At 64.4% G+C, this 19,092-nt stretch overlaps 1 protein-coding gene across 1 annotated transcript in view; it reads left to right on the top strand.

Annotated features, from left to right (window-relative positions):
• SRCIN1 (SRC kinase signaling inhibitor 1) overlaps positions 1 to 16,388 on the top strand; it is a 44,084-nt gene extending 27,696 nt beyond the window's left edge. The window contains exons 3-18 of the mRNA XM_082010789.1: positions 57 to 249; positions 635 to 833; positions 1,006 to 1,099; positions 1,513 to 2,342; positions 2,704 to 2,796; positions 3,002 to 3,045; positions 3,337 to 3,515; positions 3,755 to 3,930; positions 4,195 to 4,325; positions 5,121 to 5,268; positions 6,130 to 6,442; positions 6,802 to 7,051; positions 7,273 to 7,427; positions 7,545 to 7,697; positions 13,172 to 13,309; positions 15,772 to 16,388. Coding sequence (XP_081866915.1) covers positions 57 to 249; positions 635 to 833; positions 1,006 to 1,099; positions 1,513 to 2,342; positions 2,704 to 2,796; positions 3,002 to 3,045; positions 3,337 to 3,515; positions 3,755 to 3,930; positions 4,195 to 4,325; positions 5,121 to 5,268; positions 6,130 to 6,442; positions 6,802 to 7,051; positions 7,273 to 7,427; positions 7,545 to 7,697; positions 13,172 to 13,309; positions 15,772 to 15,897 — 3,222 coding nt within the window. The 3' untranslated portion in view covers positions 15,898 to 16,388. The remainder of the gene's footprint in view (positions 1 to 56; positions 250 to 634; positions 834 to 1,005; positions 1,100 to 1,512; positions 2,343 to 2,703; positions 2,797 to 3,001; positions 3,046 to 3,336; positions 3,516 to 3,754; positions 3,931 to 4,194; positions 4,326 to 5,120; positions 5,269 to 6,129; positions 6,443 to 6,801; positions 7,052 to 7,272; positions 7,428 to 7,544; positions 7,698 to 13,171; positions 13,310 to 15,771) is intronic.
• Positions 16,389 to 19,092: the final 2,704 nt, after the last annotated feature.

Below are 19,092 nucleotides of genomic sequence, written 5' to 3'. Positions count from 1 at the left end.
GGAGACGCGGGAGCGGCACAGCGCAGCTCTCTGACCTCTCCCCTCTCCCCTTCTAGACAAGGAGCTCCCGACACTCCCAGGGCTCCCAGCCCGGCTTGGCCGATCAAGCCAAACTCTCCTTCGCCTCGGCTGAATCCCTGGAAACCATGTCGGAAGCGGAGCTGCCCCTGGGGTTCAACAGGATGAACCGGTTCCGGCAGAGCTTGCCCTTGTCCCGGTCCACCAGCCAGACGAAGCTGCGATCGCCAGGTACCCTCGGGGCTCAGCATCCCCCGGGACGGGCAGCACGTACCTGCCTGGCCACCACCAAACCTCTCTGCCCGTCTCTGCGGGCAGATGCCGGCGTACGCCGGGTGTGGGATTGGTTTGTACCTGCCCAAATAACCCCAGGAGGAGGGGGGCCACTGCCCGCCGCGCAGGGCGGCTGAAGGGGATGAGCTGCCTTCGGCCTCGCGGCTCCAGGGTGAGGCTGGGTGGCCAGAGGTCCCTGAGCCCTCGGTCGGGCTCGCGCAGAGGCTTCCGAGCAGTTGGAACAGAATTCCAGACCGGCGTCGCGGCCCTCGGCACGTCTTCAGCGTTGCGTGGAGCAGAGGCGTGGGCACATCTCACCGCTTTCTGCTCCCTCTGCTTCCAGGGGTCCTTTTCCTGCAGTTCGGGGATGAGACGAGGCGTGTCCACATCACCCACGAGATCAGCAGCATGGACACCCTGCACGCCCTCATTGTCCACATGTTCCCGCAGAAGCTCACCATGGGGATGCTGAAGTCTCCCAACACGGCCATCCTCATCAAGGATGAGTCGCGCAACGTCTTCTACGAGCTGGAGGATGTCCGGTGAGGCTGGGGGGCTCAGAAAGCCACTGCAGATTGATTTTCCTTTCTTTAAGAGCATCACGAGCGAGGAAACTAGTGGCATGAAAGCAGAAGGGTGGGTGTGGGTGCTGTCCTGTGGCTGGACCCGGCAGCTGCCTGGCCGGGATGCTCACGGCTCTGCCTCTCCTTTCAGCGACATCCAGGACAGAAGTATCATTAAAATCTACCGGAAAGAGCCGCTCTACGCCTCGTTCCCAGCCTCGCACATCACCAACGGTGACCTGAGGGTAAGAGGGGCCGGGGTGTCACGGGGAGAGCCGGGGTGGGCGCTCCCATGGGGCTGGGACCGGTAACAGAGAGAAAGAGATGGAGACAGAGGGACTGGTAATGGCGTGTGTTTGTGGAAGGAGTAAGGACCGTGACTCGTCTTGCCCGGTTCCAGCGTTGTGAAGTGTGACTTGAAGAGAATGGATGTTTGGGGCCTGAGAGCAGGGTAATAAACATGATAATGAGGGGATTCATCAGAATAAATCATCCCGCTCCTGGGTGGGAATGAGGGAGCTGCTGTTTGCCGAGGCCGGGCGAGACGCAAGAGCTGCGGACCCCGGTCCGCGGCGAGGCAGGATCCCAGCCAGGCAGAGCAAGGGCAGGGGAGCAGCCCGCGGGGGACGGTGCTGACCACCCCCGCCCCTTCCCGCAGAGGGAGATGGTGTACACCTCCAGGGAGTCTTCTCCCACCCGCCGACTGAACAACATGTCCCCGGCTTCCCACCTCGCCTCCGGCTCCCCTCCGCCGGTGCTCCAGTCCTCCTCCCCGTCCCGCTCCCGCATGTCCTACAGCGGCGGCCGCCCGCCCTCCTACGCCGGCAGCCCCGTCCACCACAGCGAGCGTCTCTCCAACCTGCCGCCCGCCCCGGGCGTCTCGCCCAGCCCCAGCGCCATCCTGGAGCGCCGGGACGTGAAGCCGGACGAGGACCTGGCCGGGAAGAACGTGGTGCTGGTGAAGAACGAGGGGCTGTACGCCGATCCCTACGGCATGGTGCACGAGGGCCGGCTCAGCATCACCTCCACCCAGTCGCTGGCTGGCATGGGAGACCCTTTCGGCTACTCGGGGGGGCTGTACAAGCGGGGCTCCATTCGCTCCCTCAGCACCTACTCGGCGGCCGCCTTGCAGACGGAGCTGGAGGACAGCCTGTACAAGCCCAGCGCGCCCATCTACAGCGACACGTACGGACCCGGCCTGGGTTTCCGCATGCCCCCCTCCTCCCCGCAGAAGATGGCCGACGGCCGGCTGGTGGACGTGCAGCCGGGGCAGAGCCCGCACAGCCCCTACTCGGGACCCCCCAGCCGCTCCTCGCCCGTCCGCCAGTCCTTCCGCAAGGACTCCTGCTCCTCCGTCTTCATGGAGAGCCCCGTCAACAAGCCGCGCAACCCCAGCTCCTCTGGCCCGCCGGAGCTGTTTCCTGGCCCCGGCGACCGCCCGCTCTCGGGGTTCGGCTCCCCTGGACCGGCCAAGGACACGGAAACAAGGTGAGAGGGGAACCCCCCGCTGCGGATACGGGCTTTGCTGCTCAGGTGGTCGCCCGTCGGTGCAGCTGGGGAGGCAGAGGGAGAGCGGAGGAAGGCTTTGCCCCGGCGCCAACGGATGGGAAATGGAGCAGCACGTTGTGCGGGGCTGAGGGGAGCGACTGGGGGTGGCTGGAGGCAAGAAGAGAGAGGGAACGAAGAGGGTGATGTAGCTGGTGACGGCAGCGCTGCCGCCTCCCCCGCGTCCCTCCTGGGTCTCGCGGGGACCCGGTGGGTGGGTGGGGGTGAGGCCAGGACAAGCCTGAGGGTGTCCGCGGTGCCGGAGCCAGCTCCTCACCCGGCCCCTCTCCCTCCCCCGTGGCAGGGAGCGGATGGAGGCGATGGAGAAGCAGATCGCCAGCCTGACGGGGCTGGTGCAGAGCGCGCTGCTCCGTGGCTCCGAGGCCGAGACCCCCAGGTAAGGAGCGCGAGGGCAGGCGTGGGACCCCGGGGCCTGCTGTGGGGAGGGGGATGCCTCCAGCTGGGCTGTTTGCTGCTGAGGCTGGGGGCTCCCGCCCCCTCCCGGGGGACACCAGCCCCCCACCATGCCCCTGCGGTCCCCTGAGCCGGAGAGGACGGAGGCGCCTGGCCCACGCTCGCTCCCCTCCTCTCTTTCATTGCAGCGAGAAGACAGAAGCCACCAACGGCGGGACCCCCCCATCAGCGTGTAAGTGACGGGAGAGCCAGCCCCTCACCCTGCGGCGCCTCGTCCCCCGGCTGCCGGGAGTGCCAGGGTGGGCGCAGGAGCAGGACCCCCCCGTCCCGCCGCGGGGCCGCGCCGGGGCGGCCTCTCCTTGGAGCCAGCGTGGGGGGAGCGGGTGGACCCCCCAGAACTGCTGGACCCAAGCACAGGGTGGGGAAAGAGAGGTCTTTCCCGGGGAAGCAGAGGAGCGAAGTCTGCAACCCCCCTCGGGGTGGGGAATCTTCCCTCAGCAGCCTCTGCTTGCCCTCCCCGCAGCGACCAGCCGCAGCGGCATGGGGACACCGGTGCCCGCGCCCCCACCGCCCTCCGCCACCAGCACGCCGGCGGGGCAGCCCACGGCCATCACCCGCTTGCACATGCAGCTGCACCTCCACGACCTGCAGCAGAACGCCAGCGACCTCCGCAACCAGCTGCAGCAGCTCAAGAAGATGCAGGTGGGTACCGGGTGGGGACCCCAACCCGGCCCAGCTCTTACTGGGGGGGTTCCAGCCCCAGAGCAGGAAAATCCCCCTTTTCTGGTGACTTTGCATGGGGCTGGGCCTGGGAGAGCAGAGGAATCCCCCTCCACGCCGAGCTCAGAGCTGTCCCTGCGGTGGCCAGCCCTGCACCCACACCAGTCCCCATCGGGGGGGATCTGGCCCACCCTGAATCCCCCCCCTCCTTGTCCCCACAGTTGCAGAACCAGGAGACGGTGAAGACGATGCTGAGGCGGACGGAGACGGAGATCAGCGTGCGGGTGACGGACACCATGCGCAAGCACGAGGACCCCCTGCAGCGCCAGCGCAGCTTGGTGGAAGAGGAGCGGCTCCGCTACCTCAACGAGGAGGAGCTGATCACCCAGCAGCTCAAGTGAGCCGGGGGTTGGCCACAGGGCTCGGCATGTGAGTGGGGAGGGGGCCCTTGCGCGCTGACCTCGATGGGCCAGATCCTCCATGGGTGTAAATCAGCAGCTCCGCACGGTGCCAGGTCACATCCTTGACCGCACGCCCAGCACGGAGGGGTCCCCAGCCCGGCTCCCCTCTGCCGCGCGGGGACCTGCCGGGCTGGCCCCGCCGGTGCTCTCCAGCATCCCGGAGCAGCGGTGACGCCCCTGCCCTGCCCCTGTGCTCACAGTGACCTGGAGAAGTCGGTGGAGAAGATCCAGAAGGATTTGGCCCACAACCACCGGCTCATCCCGGTGCAGGAGCTGGAGGAGAAGGCGGTGGTGCTCAAGCAGCTCGGGGAGACGCTGACGGACCTGAAGGGTGAGGACGTGGCTGGGTCCAGGGCTGGGTGGCAAGCGGAGCCTTCCTGCATCTCCCTGCTCCGTGCCCAGGCATGGGATGCTCCAGGTTGCCCGTTGCCTCCGGGTTTGTGTGATCGCAGCTGCCGGTGTGTTCGCCTGCATCCCCAGGGCAGGTTCCCGTGGTGCCCGGCAGCGTTGTGTGTGTCCTTCAGGCTTCGGGCTGCTGCCGCGGGGGCGAGGGCTGCACCCCCCTCTCCTGCCGCGTGCCCTGTTCGCTCCGCGAGCTGTCTGAGCCACGGCAGGATTTGGCAGCAGTCGCTGAGGCTGTGAGAAGGGGGGCCGTGGGCGGCCGTGGGGAGCGCTGGGGCTCACCGGGCAGAGGCGGGAGCAGCTCCGCTTTCCTCCTGCCCATAAAGTTGGGCTGGTGCTGAGCGGCCGCGACGGCGAGCAGAGCACCAGGCAGGGAGCCAGGAGCACCCTGCTCCATGTCAGCCCCTGCCTCCAAGTCCCCAGGGTCCTGGGTACCAAGCCCCCAGCTCCAGGGCAGTGTTTGGTGCCCGTGGCACCCGCAGGGGCTGAGATCGGTGCCTGCGGGTGGACGGAGGAGGGATGGTGGGCACGGGGAGCAGGAGAGGCAGCAGCTCAGGCTCCCCAGGATTCGTCCCGCTCCATCTGGCGGGGTGCCCTTGCCATGGGCATGATGGCCATGGTGGTTTTGGCGGGCGGGGGGTCCTCTGGCCCTGCCAGCCGGGCACTGGGAGGGGCTCCCTGGCACAGCGGGGGGCCCTGGTGACCCCCCGCTCTCCCACCCCAGCCCAGTTCCCCAGCCTGCAGAGCAAGATGCGGGTGGTGCTGCGGGTGGAGGTGGAAGCCGTCAAGTTCCTCAAGGAGGAGCCGAACCGCCTCGACGGTCTGCTCAAGCGCTGCAAGATGGTGACGGACACCCTCGCCCAGATCCGCAGGTGAGCCCCGAGCCCGGTCCTGGCCCCGCAGCCCCCCAGCACTCGCCCTGACTGTCCCCCACGTAACCGCATCTGCCCCTTATGGGGACCTGGGAGGAGAGAGCTGGTCCCTTCGGTTGTCCCTGTGCCCTCCGCGCGTGTGCTGGTGTCCTCTCTACATTATGGATGCAAATCCCAAGGGCTGTTGAAAAAAAGGCTCATTTTTCTGTTGAGGAACTAAAAAATGCCCTCGGTCCTCTCCAGTGTGTATGTGAGAACCCCTCTTTCTAAACCGACGTTTCCACAACCCTTGGTGTGATCAGAAATCCCTCTCCTGAGGAGCAGAAAACGTTCTGCTGGAGAAAAATCATCTCCCAGACCTAACGATAGCGGCAGGCTGAGCTGTGCTCCTTGGCTGAGCCCACCTGCCTCTTCCCATTACCAGACCTTTGGGGATGTTACCGCTCGGCCGCGCCGCAGGAGGAGGGCTCCGGCACGGGGCTCGCCTCGGGCTCCTTGCTAGCCTGGTTTTCTGTGGAAATGAGCTCGTATGATCACGCAGTGTCTGAATCAGCCTGCCTGTCACTCCCCGGCCCTGATAACTCCTGAATCCAAAGGGCAATCTCGGCCAGATTCAGCCAGGATCGGCGAGGTCCGGTTGCCTACAAGGTTCCTGAAAATGGACAGCCGGGTAGAGGAGCTCATTCGTGCGCTGTAGCATCGACTCCAACCCCTTCCTAGACATCAGAGAACCTCAACCTTCAGCCACGTAACGCAGAGCTGCGGGAGAGCAATTTTTTTGTGGCGTGGCTTGGAGAGGGTGCAGTAACCCCCCGCCCCGTGCCGTGCAGACACCCAGCACCTTTGCTCTGTCCCTGGCAGGCAAGTGGACGAGGGCGTGTGGACCTCCCCCAGCAACCTCAGCCAGTCGCCCAAGAAGGTGGCCCCTGAGACAGACTTCAGCAAAGGGCTGGATTTGGAGATGCCCACCAGCCCCCCCGTGAGCCTCCACCACCTGACGGCTGTCACCGAGACCCTGGGCATGCCCAGCTTCGGGCACAGCCCCTCCCAAACCCAGACCCACCCCGCCAAGAGCAATAACCCTTCCCGAGCTCCGGAGATGGTACCCGCCAAGACCCAGACGGGCCCGGAGACCCCCAGCAAGAAGAGTGCGGACAAATCCGTATCCGTGGAGGTGAGACCTGGGATGGGTTCCTCAGCTCGGGGGGCTCTTCTAGAGGGTCTATCCCTGCGTCTGCCCGCTGTAGCTGGGGGCAGGAACTGGGTCATCCTCCTCCTCGCTGGGTTTGCAGCCGATGGGGTGTCTGGAGTGGGGAGCCCCAGGTGATGCTGGCAGCTTTGGGAGCACCCCCAATTGCACATCGAGGGGGTGGGCAGCTTGGGGAAGGGGGCAGCGCTGGCCCCCCCGCTCCTCCCGGGCTCGGCAGCAGGTTGGGGGTCCGGCAGCAGGGCTGTGGGTCACGTCCTGCCTGCGAGGGCAGGAGGAGCTGCCGTGCGGATGGGGCTGCAGCGGGCTCTGCCTGCCGTCCGCAGGCTGCCGAGCGGGACTGGGAGGAGAAGCGGGCGGCGCTGACCCAGTACAGTGCCAAGGACATCAACCGCCTCCTGGAGGAGACGCAAGCCGAGCTGATGAAGGCCATCCCCGACCTGGAGTTCGCTGCCAAGCACAAGCAAGGCACGGGCAGCGGCAGCACCGCCTCCACGCCTGAGCACAAGCCATCCAAGCCGCAGCATGCACCGAAGTCGGGGGGCAAGGGGGACCCCAATGGCCGCAGGGGCTCAGGTACGGCGTGGGGAGGGCAGGGGTCCACCTCTGGATCCCGGGGCTGGGGGTGCCCGATCCTGTGTGTGCCCTGGCCGTGCCATCACCAGCGGGTCTCCCTGGGCTGAGCAGTGCTGCCCCGAAGGGAGGTTTATGCCCCGGGAGGCAGCGGAAGAGCCTCGGGTGTTATATTAGAGGGGCAGGGAAAGGTCTCGTGCCCTCACAGCATCGTTTGTGCCCAGACGAACTGACGGTGCCACGGTACCGGACCGAGAAGCCCTCCAAATCACCGCCGCCTCCCCCGCCGCGCCGGAGCTTCCCCTCGTCCCACGGGCTGACCACAACCCGCAGCGGCGAAGTCATCGTCACCAGCAAGAAGGAGCCTGCTTTTATGAAGGTAGGGAGCAGGGCCACGGGATGGCTGCTGGGCTGGACTGAGTGGGTCACCGTCGGCAAGACCAGCCCCGGCTCCCCGTGCCCCCCGCCCCTCATTGCCCTGCTCCCCCCCTTGCAGAAGGCCGAGTCGGAGGAGCTGGAGACCCAGAAGCCCCAGGTGAAGCTGAGACGGACGGTGTCGGAGGTGGTCAGGCCAGCGTCCACCCCTCCCATCATCGCCTCTGCCATCAAAGACGACGACGACGAGGACCGCATCATTGCGGAGCTGGAGGTGAGCGCGGGATGCCCCAGCTTACCCGCACAGGAGGCGATGCCCACGCCACTGCTCACGCGTGGCTGCACCCGGCGCCTGCGGGGAACACCTTGGCTTCAGGTCCGGAGAATGACACCCCGAGCACTGGCACAGCAGTGGGCTTCCCCCTCCTCACCTGTGTCCCCGCAGGAGCGCGGTGCCGCGGGAATGGGCAGCACGGAGCAGTTGCCGCCTGCCGGACCCCTCGCTGGGTCCAGGTGCTGTGTGCCTGATTCACCGTCTCTCTTCAGCGCTTCCACCCTGTCTTGGGCTTTAAGCCAAACTCGTTTGTTTTTTAACACTACGCAGCTTCAGCTGGAGGCTCGTTGGGTTTTGAGCACAGGGCACCCCGCAAGAGATCCCACTTGGGACGCTGTCCGGAGGCTCTGAACACCCCCAGGCTGGCTGTGCCCCACCTCCTCCCCCCATTTGCTATGGTGGAGGTGCCCGAGTGGGTCGTGGATGGTTTTCCCTGGCTGGTTTTCCCCCAGGAGTCAGGGGACCGGCAATGCTGCAGGCAGCGGAGGGACGGGGTCGCCTCCGTGGCTGAAGAGAACAGCCGCTGCTTCACTCGCTGCCGAGCCCCTGTCCACGGCAAGCGTCCCTGCAGGCACGGGCTGCGCCGTCGTTACCCCAAGCCTCCCTGCTCCAACCCCCGTGTTTGACTCCCCAGGTGTTTCAGAGAAGCTCTGCCTCCCCTTTCCTTCCCAAGCTCCGTTACGATCCGCTGGCGGCTGCTGTCTCCCCTGGGCACGCAGACATGTGGCCCAACGCAGCCTCCATTGCAGCCGAAGGATGGAAGGTAACAGCTCGCTCCGAGCGACGATCCCTTCTCCTGCCGCCGGGCTGCACTTTAACCACCTCCTCTCCCACCTCTTTTTAACTCACTTCTGCGTCTTTCTCTGGTTTAACAAACTAATGGCTTCTCTCCACTCCCTCGCTCACTGCCGCTGCGTGTGCGGCCCCGGCACGGCACAGGACCGAGCACTCACCCACGCAACAGCAGCACGGGGCTGCGGCGGCTGCCGTGAGGGCCAGATCCTGCGGCCGCGTGGATGGGAGGAGGGAAGGGGCCACGCCAGCACCGCAGCAGGCAGGGCACGGGGAGGGCTCGCTGCTCTCGCGCCCCACCGGGCGCCTGGGCGGCTTTGCCGCCGCTCGGGGAGGGTCTCACTGGAAGGGGGTCGCGGCAGGCGGTGCATGTCGCGCCCTGCGCAGGGAGACCCCGCTCCACGTGCATGATGCGGGCGGAAGGGAGAGGGCTGGGCTGCGGGCCGGCGACTGCCGGGACCCTCGCCGGCTCCCTCCCGGCCTGCCTGCCCTCCGCCCTGCCCTGCGCTCCGGGGTGGCGAGCGCAGCAGGAAAGGGAGGCGGCCGGAGGGTGGATGGGATGGAGCTGGGGGTGCTCGAGGGGTGGAGAACAAGGGGACAGAGAGGGTCCCGCCGAGCCCCTCACCAGAAAGCGTCTAGCGAGGGGAGCACCGCCGTATCGCCCTGCTCTGCCGTGAGGCCACAGCGCCGGCAGCGTGCAGAGCCCCCGCGGAGGCGGCAGCCCCCCAGCCAGGGCAGGGCTCGGGTGTGGGGCAGAGACCCCGCGGCTGCGGCTGCAGGGGGGCACGTCCTCTGCCAGAGCATCCCTCCAGCTCACCTTCCCTCGCCTCGGCGGGGGGCACGGCCGGCTCCGCTCCCCTGGGCGTTGCAGGGCGCCTCGCATCTCCCTCGGGGCAGGAGCAGAGCAGGGGGGAAGGACAGGGACTTCTCGCTGCTTTAAAGGGGCTTTAAAGGTCCGGTGCCCCTTGGCAGCTCGTTTGCGACGCCTCGTCGCCTGCCCTCGGCTCCGCTGGCAGCAGCGGCGTCCTGCAGGAGCGAGCAGCCCGCAAGGGCCGGGCTCTGCTCTTGCACCAGTGCCGTGCCAGTTTATACCAGCATGGGAGAAATCGAAGCTGGATTTCTGTGGCCGTTGGGTCTCCGAAGGTATTCGAGAGGTACAACAGCACCGACTCGTTTTTGCTAAAAATTCCGGGCAAGTTGTTGCCAAAATCTCCCAGACCCAGGTTGCCTTAACCACAGTAGAACACCAGCCTCTGCTGGTGCTGTGGGTGCCGCTGGGATCGCCGGGGCTGGGCAGGAGGGAGCTGAGGGTCTCCCTTCCTGGGGGAACACCCCCCTGCAGCGGTAGGATGCCCGGAGGCACCAGCCATGGGGGACCCAAGTGGTGCGTGCGGACACGTAGTGTTCCCCAGCAGCTCCCCGCTTCTTCCCACCGCTCTCCCCCGGGCTCTTAATCTCTCTGAATTCTCTACCTAGGAGCCACCGGCCCTGGCAGCCCCGGGGAGCAGGGCTTTCTCCCTCCCCCAGATTGTGCTCACCGAGTGGGTGTCTGAGCCGCCGTCCCCCGAAGCCGAACTGGAGGCGTGGGTGGAAAGGGGCTGCTCGGAGCACGGGGACCCGGCCGGCGGCGGAGGAGCAGGAGGGGAGCTCGCACCCGAGGCGGGAAGGAAATGCCGTGTGTCTCCTGGCAGCTCCGAAAAGCCTGTGTCCGCAGCCGGGTACCCTCCAGCCTCAGCGCCGCAGCCCCCGAGCAGCCCGTCTCGGGGCCGTGCCCACGCAGCAGCAGAGACTTGGAGGTTCCCTCCGGCAGCCAGCAAGGTCCCGTCACTCTCAAAGTGGAAGACGAGCTGTCCTGCAGGGGAAGGAGGAGGGGATGCTGCTCTGAACGCTGCCGGCAGGCAAGAAGGCAGCAGCAAGTCTTCACACCAAGATCCCGCGGCTGCACAACCTCCTCGTCCCCGGGGAGAGGCGGCAGGTCCCGGAGATGGCGAAGCAACGCTCCCCGCCACCGGCGCAGGCGGCAGGGCGCCCGGCGCCATTCCCCGGCGTCCCAGCGATGGGGACCCCCGAGGAGGAGCTTTGTGGGAGGCATCGCTCCCTCCTGAAGACTCTGCTGGGGCTTGCAAACAAGCCTGCCCGGTGCCAAATCCCGGGTCTTTCCCGGGCAGCAATCCAGCCCCGCGGGGCAGCGGATGGTCCCGGGCTGAGCATCCCCAGGAGCAGGTCGCTGCTTTCTCACGGCCAAGCCATTGCGCAGCGTCACCGGGCCGTGCCGGTGTGGCTCCGGCTGCCGCGGGCAAAGGCAGTACGGAGGATGCCAGGGCAGGGGAGAAGGCGGCGGAGGGGCTCGGCAAAGGGCAGTTGTCCCCTCGCTGCTCCATGACCCCGCGCAGCAAAGAGATTTATGAAGGCACATACCAGAGACTGGATAGCCTAGAAGAAACTATCCGTGAGCTGGAGATAACCATCAGTGAGATCAGCAGCCATCCCTCGGTTGAATTCGTATTCCCTAAAGAACTGCTAGGACAAGCCGGGTCTGAGGATGGTGGCGAGGAGACCAGGAAAGGTCTGGGGGATCTCGAACACAGCAGCCGTGACGCTGGGACGGCCCTGGAGCTCAGTCAAGCCAGAGATGACGCTCCCCAGAGCCCACCTCTGAGAAAGACCAAGCCACCTCTGCTACCCAAGCCGCAGCTCCCTCTCGACACTCCGCAGGTTTATTTTCTGTTATTCCTTTTGCTGTGCTCTGCCCTGGACTCACTCTGATGTTTCTCTTCCTCCACCTCTACCTGCTCCCTCTGTGACTCTACCTCCAGGCAGAGCCAAGGTGGAAAACAAATCTCTTTTTCTCCCTGTCACTTGAACGGGTTTGAGAAGAGCAGGCAAGCAGGAGCGGGACTGCAGGCAGCGGAGTCGGCAGCGTAAAGGCAGGCGGTGCCGGTGCCACCGGGTGCCCATCCCTTGCTGCGCATAGCACCGAATTAGACCCTGGCTGGCTGGTATCTTCTGCCCTGGCAGGTTTTGGGGCTGAGCACGCTGCTGGTGATGAGCATCCCACAGGGCCGGCAAGGGCTGGGTGCACTGGGTGACGAAGCAGCATCCCTCGTTTTGCATAAGCACTTTTCTAACGAACTGCAGTTTGAGCGTGGCAGCTGTTTCTCCTAATTAAATCACAGCGCGGGCTCCCCGAAGCCATCCAAATGGGTTTCTGCTGGAATCTGCGGCAGTCGCTTGGCTGGCTGAATAGCTGGGAAAAGAGGGGGGAAAATGCCCTCAGCCGCTCCGATGTCAGCCTGCTCCTTTATTAACAGTCAGCATTGGGGAATAAATCTCCTTTTTCATTTGCAGTAATTATCTCAGCCCCGGTTCTCAGCGACGCCGCGGCCCCGTTGTGGTGCTCTCGCTGGGTGAATGGGCCGTCAAGTGGGTGTAGCTGCAATTTCTCCTGTTGTCAGCTCCTTCTGCGCCGCCGGAGCCCGGCAAACTAGAAGCGGAGCTGCGGGATGGATTTATGGCTGTGGCTGGCACGGGTACGCGCACGGGTACCCTCAGCTCAGGGTCTGGCAGGAGAGGCTGGCATGGTCAGTCCCGAAGGCAGAGCGGGAGAGGGCAGGTCTCGGGCCACCTTTCGAGGACGCTGCGAGCTGGTTGCGAAGGCTGAGATCCAGCGCCTGCTTGTGCCCGGGGCGCCGGGGAAGGTGCGGTGCAGGCAGGGACTGGATTTCCTTGTGCTGTGGGCTGCGGGGGTCCCCGTGTCCCATCCGTGGGACCACTGAGGAGCTCAGAGCAGGGCAGGCAGCGTGCAGAGCCGTGCCTGCACTGGTTTAGTAACCTGGCCTCGCTGCGGTAACCCGTTGGCCCTCTCCCGTCGGAGGTGCAATCTGGGCAGCAATCGCACGTCCCTGGGGCAGCGTTGGCACTGCCGGTTCTGCTGCCTGCAGCAGCTGGTCCAGGCCTGGCGTGGGGCAGGCAGGAGGCAGCAGTGATGGCAGGGAGGGGATCTGGGGTGCCCCAGGCAGCGGGGGGACACACGGTGAGCCTGCGGCGTGCGGCATCGCCCGAGCTCCCGTGCGGGCGCTGCTTTAGGGACCCGCAGTGCCAGGGAACGTGCGTACGGGTACAGTTTCCCTCGCTGCTGCTCTTGCAAGCCTTCATATCTCCATCCGTGCACAGCTAGTTAATAAAAACCTCTGTATTTCCACTGCCGCCGTTTCCACCTGGAATCTGCTTCTGCCTCCCGTCGCCTCTTTTTCCTTTCTCTGGGCCGTGCACCCCTGCCCCGGGGGGATGCTCTCCCCCTGCCCTCGGTCTCCTGGTGTTTGCCATGTCTGCCCCTAACTCCCTGTTTGCGTTGCAGTGGTGGCTGGTGGTAAGTCCTGGCTGGCTTCTGAGCTCGCCAAAGCGACCTGGCTCCTTTGGCACCTGAAGCCGGTGACCTTGTCCTTGCCTGGGTTTGCCACCATGGGCCGGCCGGGCGGGGACGGCACGCTGGTGCCGCAGGGGCTCGGCACAGCTCCAGGCATCTGGCGGCCAGTGCCGGCAGTGCCCAGCTGCCAGCGGTGCCGCTGCGGGCTTTCATCTCCCGGTTTTAACCCCCTTCCCCAAACTTTCTGTCCCGACAGAGCGGTGGCGTTTCCATCCCAGCCATGAAGGTGGTGAACCCAGCGTCCCGCCTGAAGCAGAGCCAGCAGGGCAGCCCCGACAAAAGCAAGCACATAAAGCAGCGGATGGAGTACGTGCGGATCCAGGGCCAGCAGCAGGTAGTCTATCCCTAGCGCCGTCCCGGCCGGCTCTCCTGGCAGCAGGGCCAAGCCGCAGGCTGCCCACATCTCCCTTGCTGCCTCATAGTGGGCAGGGGGACAGGGGAGACCCGTGGGTGCTGCTTTTGGGGACTGCGTGCTCTCGGTGTCTCCCTTCGCCTTGGCTGAGCCCGGTGGGGCTGCAGACATGGGGACCCAGCTGTTGGCGTGCAGGAGGGGCTCTCGCTCCCATCCATGCCTGGAGTGGTGGTTTCCATAGCTGGATGCTGGGGACAGGGACACGACTTTGTGCTGAGAGTGGCAAACTCGTTACCGGTGTGGTGTGAGGCTGAAGCCAGAGTCATTTGTCCCCCAGCCCTGCGTGCCACCACTGCCCTGACGGACAGGGCTGCACCCCAACATTGGTCCCCTCTCCCTGAGGGACTCGGAGACCTCTGGTCATCTTGGCCACGGTGACGAGTTGTGTGCTTGGCACAGGGGCTCCAAGGGGCTTCACTTACCTGGGGCTGGGGCTGCCCAACCCGTCCCGGGAGGTTTCGGAGGGCCAGGACCCTCCATGCGCCACGCCGCCGCGTCCGCAGAAGCAGCTCGTCCCAAGAGGGGGTGTCCCAGGCAGGGTGATGGTACCGGGGCACCCAGCAGCATGGGGAGAGGGTGGGGGGGGCCACAGCAGCTGGAAGAGGAGCGCTTTGGGATGGGATGGTGTGTGTGTCCCCCCGCCCAGCACCCACCCCTCACCTGTCCTTGGGGACCGCTCCTGCCACTGGCAGCGGGGCTCACTCCTCTCTGTTCTTGCTGACACCACAGTGCTGGCGGTGGCTCTCCAGCTTGCCCAGGCCACCCACAAGGTAGCCACAGCTGGTTCACTGCCCTCTGCCTTTCCCCGCCTCTCCTCTCCCCCTCCCAGCCCTCCCCTCCCACCTCCTGGCCCCACCGTGGGCAGCAGCACCAGGAGCAGGTTCACCCCATCCTCCCCTCCCCGCTCTGTGTCTCAAGTCCCCTCCCTGGGCCGGGTGTTCACAGACCCCCAAACCCCATTTAGCTCATTCTGCTGGATCCATAAACCCTGTTGGATAAACCAAAGGTTTTTCCCAGCTGGGTTGGGGGCGGATTTCATGCAATGTGGGCAAATGTCGCATGAGCAGAATGGGTGCCTTGCTCCCCCCCCAGCTCTGGCAATACGGCTCAGCCCCCCCGTCTGCCCCCTCGGAGGGTCGGAGCGGCGTGGGTGCTGTTCATCGTGACCGCAACCGAGGCAGTCCCAGGGCGGCGGCGATACGTCCCCGGGCAGCGTCCGTCCTCGAGGTCGGGGTCTCCCTGCCAGTCCCCCCCAGCGTACGTGGGTGCATGTGGGTTTTTGCACCCCTGCAGAATCAGGGAGAGACGGGGGCTTCCAGCTGCCCTGTCCAGGACTGCCCCATGGACTGCGGAGCAGAGAAATTCTGGCCCAAAAGGGCTGTGCCGGGAGCTCCAAGGGGCTGGGCAGCATCTCCTGGCCCCAGGCACCCCAGGGAGGCCACCAAGTCCCAGTCCCTGGCGGCCACACAACAGGACAGTCCTGGTTGTGTGTCACCGTGCTCGTCCTCGCCCCCACCTCCGGGCACCCCGTGGCAGTATCGGTCACCCAGCCCCCTGCACCCACCGGTGCTCTCGCTGGGGTGGCCAGACCAGGACTTTTCCTTGGGACTTTTGTCCTCGCTGCCCTCCCAGTGCAGGATTTGGCCATCCCCCCTGCCCAGCAGCCCACCACCCTGCGGCAGGGGTGAGAGGGGCTGGAGGAGCCCTCTCCCCATTCCGGGAGGGTTTATGAGCATCCTTCCTTCCCGGTGCCCCGGCTCCCTTTGGACCAGCTTTTGCATGAGCAGAGCTGGGTCGTGGCACTGCTGGTGGTGATCACACCAGCGCGGTGGGCGCAGGGGGCCAGGGTGGGCACCGTCACCTCTCGGAGGAGCCGGGGCTGGCGTGGGGCTGCTGAGGCTCTGCCCCGCTCGGCTGAACGGCCCCTCCGCGGCAGCCCCGGCGCTGGCTGCCGGAGCTGGGCGCTATGCCGCGCGGCGTGCACCCCCGGTCTAACGCTGCCCTTCTTGTGTCCCCCTCCCCGCCTTTCTCCCCTCTCCCCTCCGCCCACCCGCCTCTGTCTGTGCCTGTCTGTCCACATGTCCGTCTGTCCGTCTGGCTGTCTCTCGCCTCTCTCCCCTTCCCATCCAGTAACACGTGGGACCAGCTCATCTCGTGCTGTTTGTGGTGGACCTTTTCCAGCTGCTTGACCTCAGGCCTAACTCAATGCTGCTTCTGAACAAACTCCTCTTTGGTTCTTGGTTGTTTTGGGTTTTATTTCCCTTTCCTTTTTTTTTTTTTTTCCTTTCTTTTGCCTTTTTTTTTTTTTTTAAGAAACTTTGACTTTCCTCTCCTTTCTCCTCCTCCTCCTCCTCCTCCTCCTTGAATCTTGCTTTTCTTTCTAGGCCGCTAGACCATCTAAAGAGGCTAGTGAGACTTCCCCCGCGGTCTCAGAAAAACCCGCATCTGGCAGAACATCCATCCCCGTATTGACTTCCTTTGGGGCAAGGAACTCCTCCATCTCATTCTGAGCATCCTTGCCAGCTCCACCCAACCGCTCTCCTGCTCCTGGGGCCGGGCTTCTCTCTTCCTTGGGCTCCTCCTCCCTGGGACTTGTCTTCTTGAGGCACCTGGAGGGATCACCACCCGTCCCTCTCTTTCTGTTTTTCCAATGTCTTGCTCCAATGTGGCCGACCTCGTGTCTCGCCTCCGCTCCGCCACAGCCTGACTTGTGTCTCGCCTCCGCTCCGCCACGGCCCGACTTCTGTCTCCCATCTCGCTCCACAATGGCCAACCAGCCACTTTCTGTTCCTCTCTCTCTTTCTCCTCCCTTTTTCTTTCCTTTTTCCTCTTCATTTCGGTTTGTTGGGTTCCCGTTGGTTTGGTTTTCCTCCCTCCCCCTCCCACCCTGCCGTTTTCCGTTTATCGAAGAGCTCTCAGAGCTTCGCTCCACCGCTTTCACCAGCTTCAAGCAAGGAGGACGCCGGGCAGCACCCAACCCCACCGCCCGCGCGGGCAGCACCCGTCCCGCCGCGGAAAGGTGGGGAACGGCGGCTGCTGAAGACACCCCCGACACCCCCCGACCCCACGGCTCACCCCCCGCCGCCGCCGAGCATCCGCGACAGCCGCCCGCCCGGGGGACAGGCTGCTCGGCGTTGCGGCCGGGCCCCGTCCTTTGCCGGCCGAGGGGTCGGTGCCCTCGCGAGGGGGGGTCGCTGCCGCCGCAGGGGCCGAAGGCTGAGGATGTAAAACGGGGAGGGGGCGGGAAGGGGCCGAGCCGGGCGGCCCGGCGCCCTCGGGTCGGAACGTAGCACTTTAAAAGGGTGCCTGGGTGGGCGCGGGGGCGGAGGGCTGCTGCGGTGCTCGGGGGGCTCGGGCGGCCCGGGCCCCCCTGCCGGGCCGCTGTCCCCTTCCCGCGCACCGAAAGCCCTCGGGGCCGAGCAGGCAGGACAGGTCCCCGCAGCCCCCGCGCCGCAGCCCCCCGGCCCCGCGGTCCTTCCCCCGGGGAGCGGCCCCAGCCCCGCCAAGCCTGGGGGACCCGGGGGGTCCCCGGGGTGCGTGGCCGAGCGGCGCCCGCCCGTGTCCACCACCCACCAGCACGGCCCAGCCGGGCGCGCGCGCAGGGTGCGCGCAGCACCGAGCGCTGCCGCGGGCGCGGCCCGGCCGCAGTGCAACACGAGATCGAATCACTCCTTTCGTTGGCTAGTTCGTCCTTGGGTTGCTTTTGTTATTATTTTTCTTCTTTTCTCTCCCCCCCCTTTTTTTGTATATCAATCATTTTTGTACAGAAGAACGAGCCTTTTTTGAATAACAAAGAGGAAAAAAAAATTAAAAAAAAAAATCATGATGCAATTTCTTTGGATTGCAAAAAGCAACTCTTTACATTTAAGTGAAGTGTCTTAACATTTTATATTGTTTTAAAAAATATATTTACATATTATATATATATAATATACGTAATATAAATATATATATAAATATTTAAAAGAAAAGAAATAAATCTCTTCACGTCTGGTATATTAGGGGGTGGATTTTCTTCCCTGGTTAGACTGTAGCTCCCTGTGGTTTTGAGAGGGCCGGTTCCCAGCGGCCTGTCAGCCCTCCTGCTGCGTTCGCACCCTCCGTGCAGCACCTTCCTTCCCCGTCCCCGTCCCTTGCCGGAGCCGGGGGGAAGGGGCCGGGTGCCCCCGGGGACGCTGACTCCCACGGGCGCCGGCCCCGGGGTGCCGCAGCACCCGCCTCCCCGCAGCAATAGCAAGTCACCTGATGCGTTTTTATTTAGTTTTTAATTATTTTTCTTGGTACCAAAGTGAAACACTGTAGCAAAGCTTCCTATGGCCGGGACCGGGGGGGCGAGGGGGTTCCCCCCTCTCCCCCAGTCCCGTCCCACCCTCCACAGCCCCCCTCCCGGTCCCGGTGCTCCCGGGGGGCCGGATGTGCCCCCTCTGTCCCACCAGCACCCATGGAGGGGCCCTGCAGACAGCCCCCCCAGGGACCTCGCTGGCCTGGGGGCATGAGGGGGACAAGTGCCACCGGCCCCCCGGGTGCAAAGGGGTCGGTGGGCTGTAGGTAGTGCAGCCCTCATCCCGGTAGCACCCACGGGAGTGCCGGGACCCCCATCCCTCTGGGAGCAAGCTTCGGCTGCTTTGGGGGAGGGGGGGGGGGGTCCCCGTTCCCTTTGCTGCACCCCGGCTTTATCCCGGGAGCCCCCTCCCAAACATTGGCGCTGGTGGGTGCCACGCTGTGGGGCCCCCACCTCCAGACCAGGAGGGCGGCGCTGGGTGAGGGGGTGCACGGCACTGGCTTGCACCCATTTCTTTCCCCCCGCCGCTGCCCATCAGGCTGGTTTCTCCGTGAGCGTGTGTCTCCGCGTGCGTGTGCGTCCGTCCTTTCATGGCATCATGCAAACCGTCCGTCAGCACCCGCCCCGGTGCCTTCGCTGAAGCAAGAGGACAGAAAAAAAAACCAAACAAAAAAAACCCCAACTTGATTCTGGTTTAAACCGGGGAGGGGAAAAAAAAAAAAAAAAAAGAAAAAAAGGACAAAAAAAAAAAGGAAAATGTTGCAAAAATGACCCGAAAAAAAAGCGCTGCCTGCATCGTGCATGTGTCGGAGGCGCCCGCTGCATGCGCACCCCGCTTTACTCGTCTGGATGTTGTTTAAAAAAGGCTACGACTTTAAAAAGGACAAAAAAAAAAAAAAAAAATTCCTAATACTCCTTAGAGGCTGTTTTGGGGTTTCTACAACGTCGTGTGTCTCTTAGCATGAATTTTCTTGTGAACTGTTTTAAAAGGAAAAAAAATAATTAAAAAAAAAAAAAAAAAGCCTTGCACAGGGCGGAGGCGGGGGCTGGGGGGGCTGGCCCCCCGCCGCCCCCGCCCTGTGCCCCGCGCTGTCCCTGTGTCGCTGTGGATGCCATGGGTAGTTCTGTGCGCAACGTGACCATTGTGACTCGCAAACTCCGATGACAAAGGGTTGCTTTTTATTTTTCTTTTCCCTTTATTACTTTTCTTTTCTATCAGAGTGTCTGGCTTTAATAAAATTACTTTTTGGTTTTTTTCTCTATGGCACTTTTTTCCACACACCCCCCCCGCCCCGAGGTTTGGTCTCTTGTCGTGTCGCTGTGCTGGTGGTGGGGTGGGACCCCAGGACCACCCCGGTCCCACATCCCCTGGGGACGGGTCGAGGATCTGGGGGGGCGTCCACCCCCTTCCCCCCCAGCCTCC

Source organism: Phaethon aethereus (genome assembly GCF_964289735.1).
Source record: "Phaethon aethereus genome assembly, chromosome: 25".
NCBI lineage: Eukaryota > Metazoa > Chordata > Aves > Phaethontiformes > Phaethontidae > Phaethon > Phaethon aethereus.
Note: the sequence above shows the minus strand (reverse complement) of the source record. Positions and strands in the feature narration are given on the sequence as shown.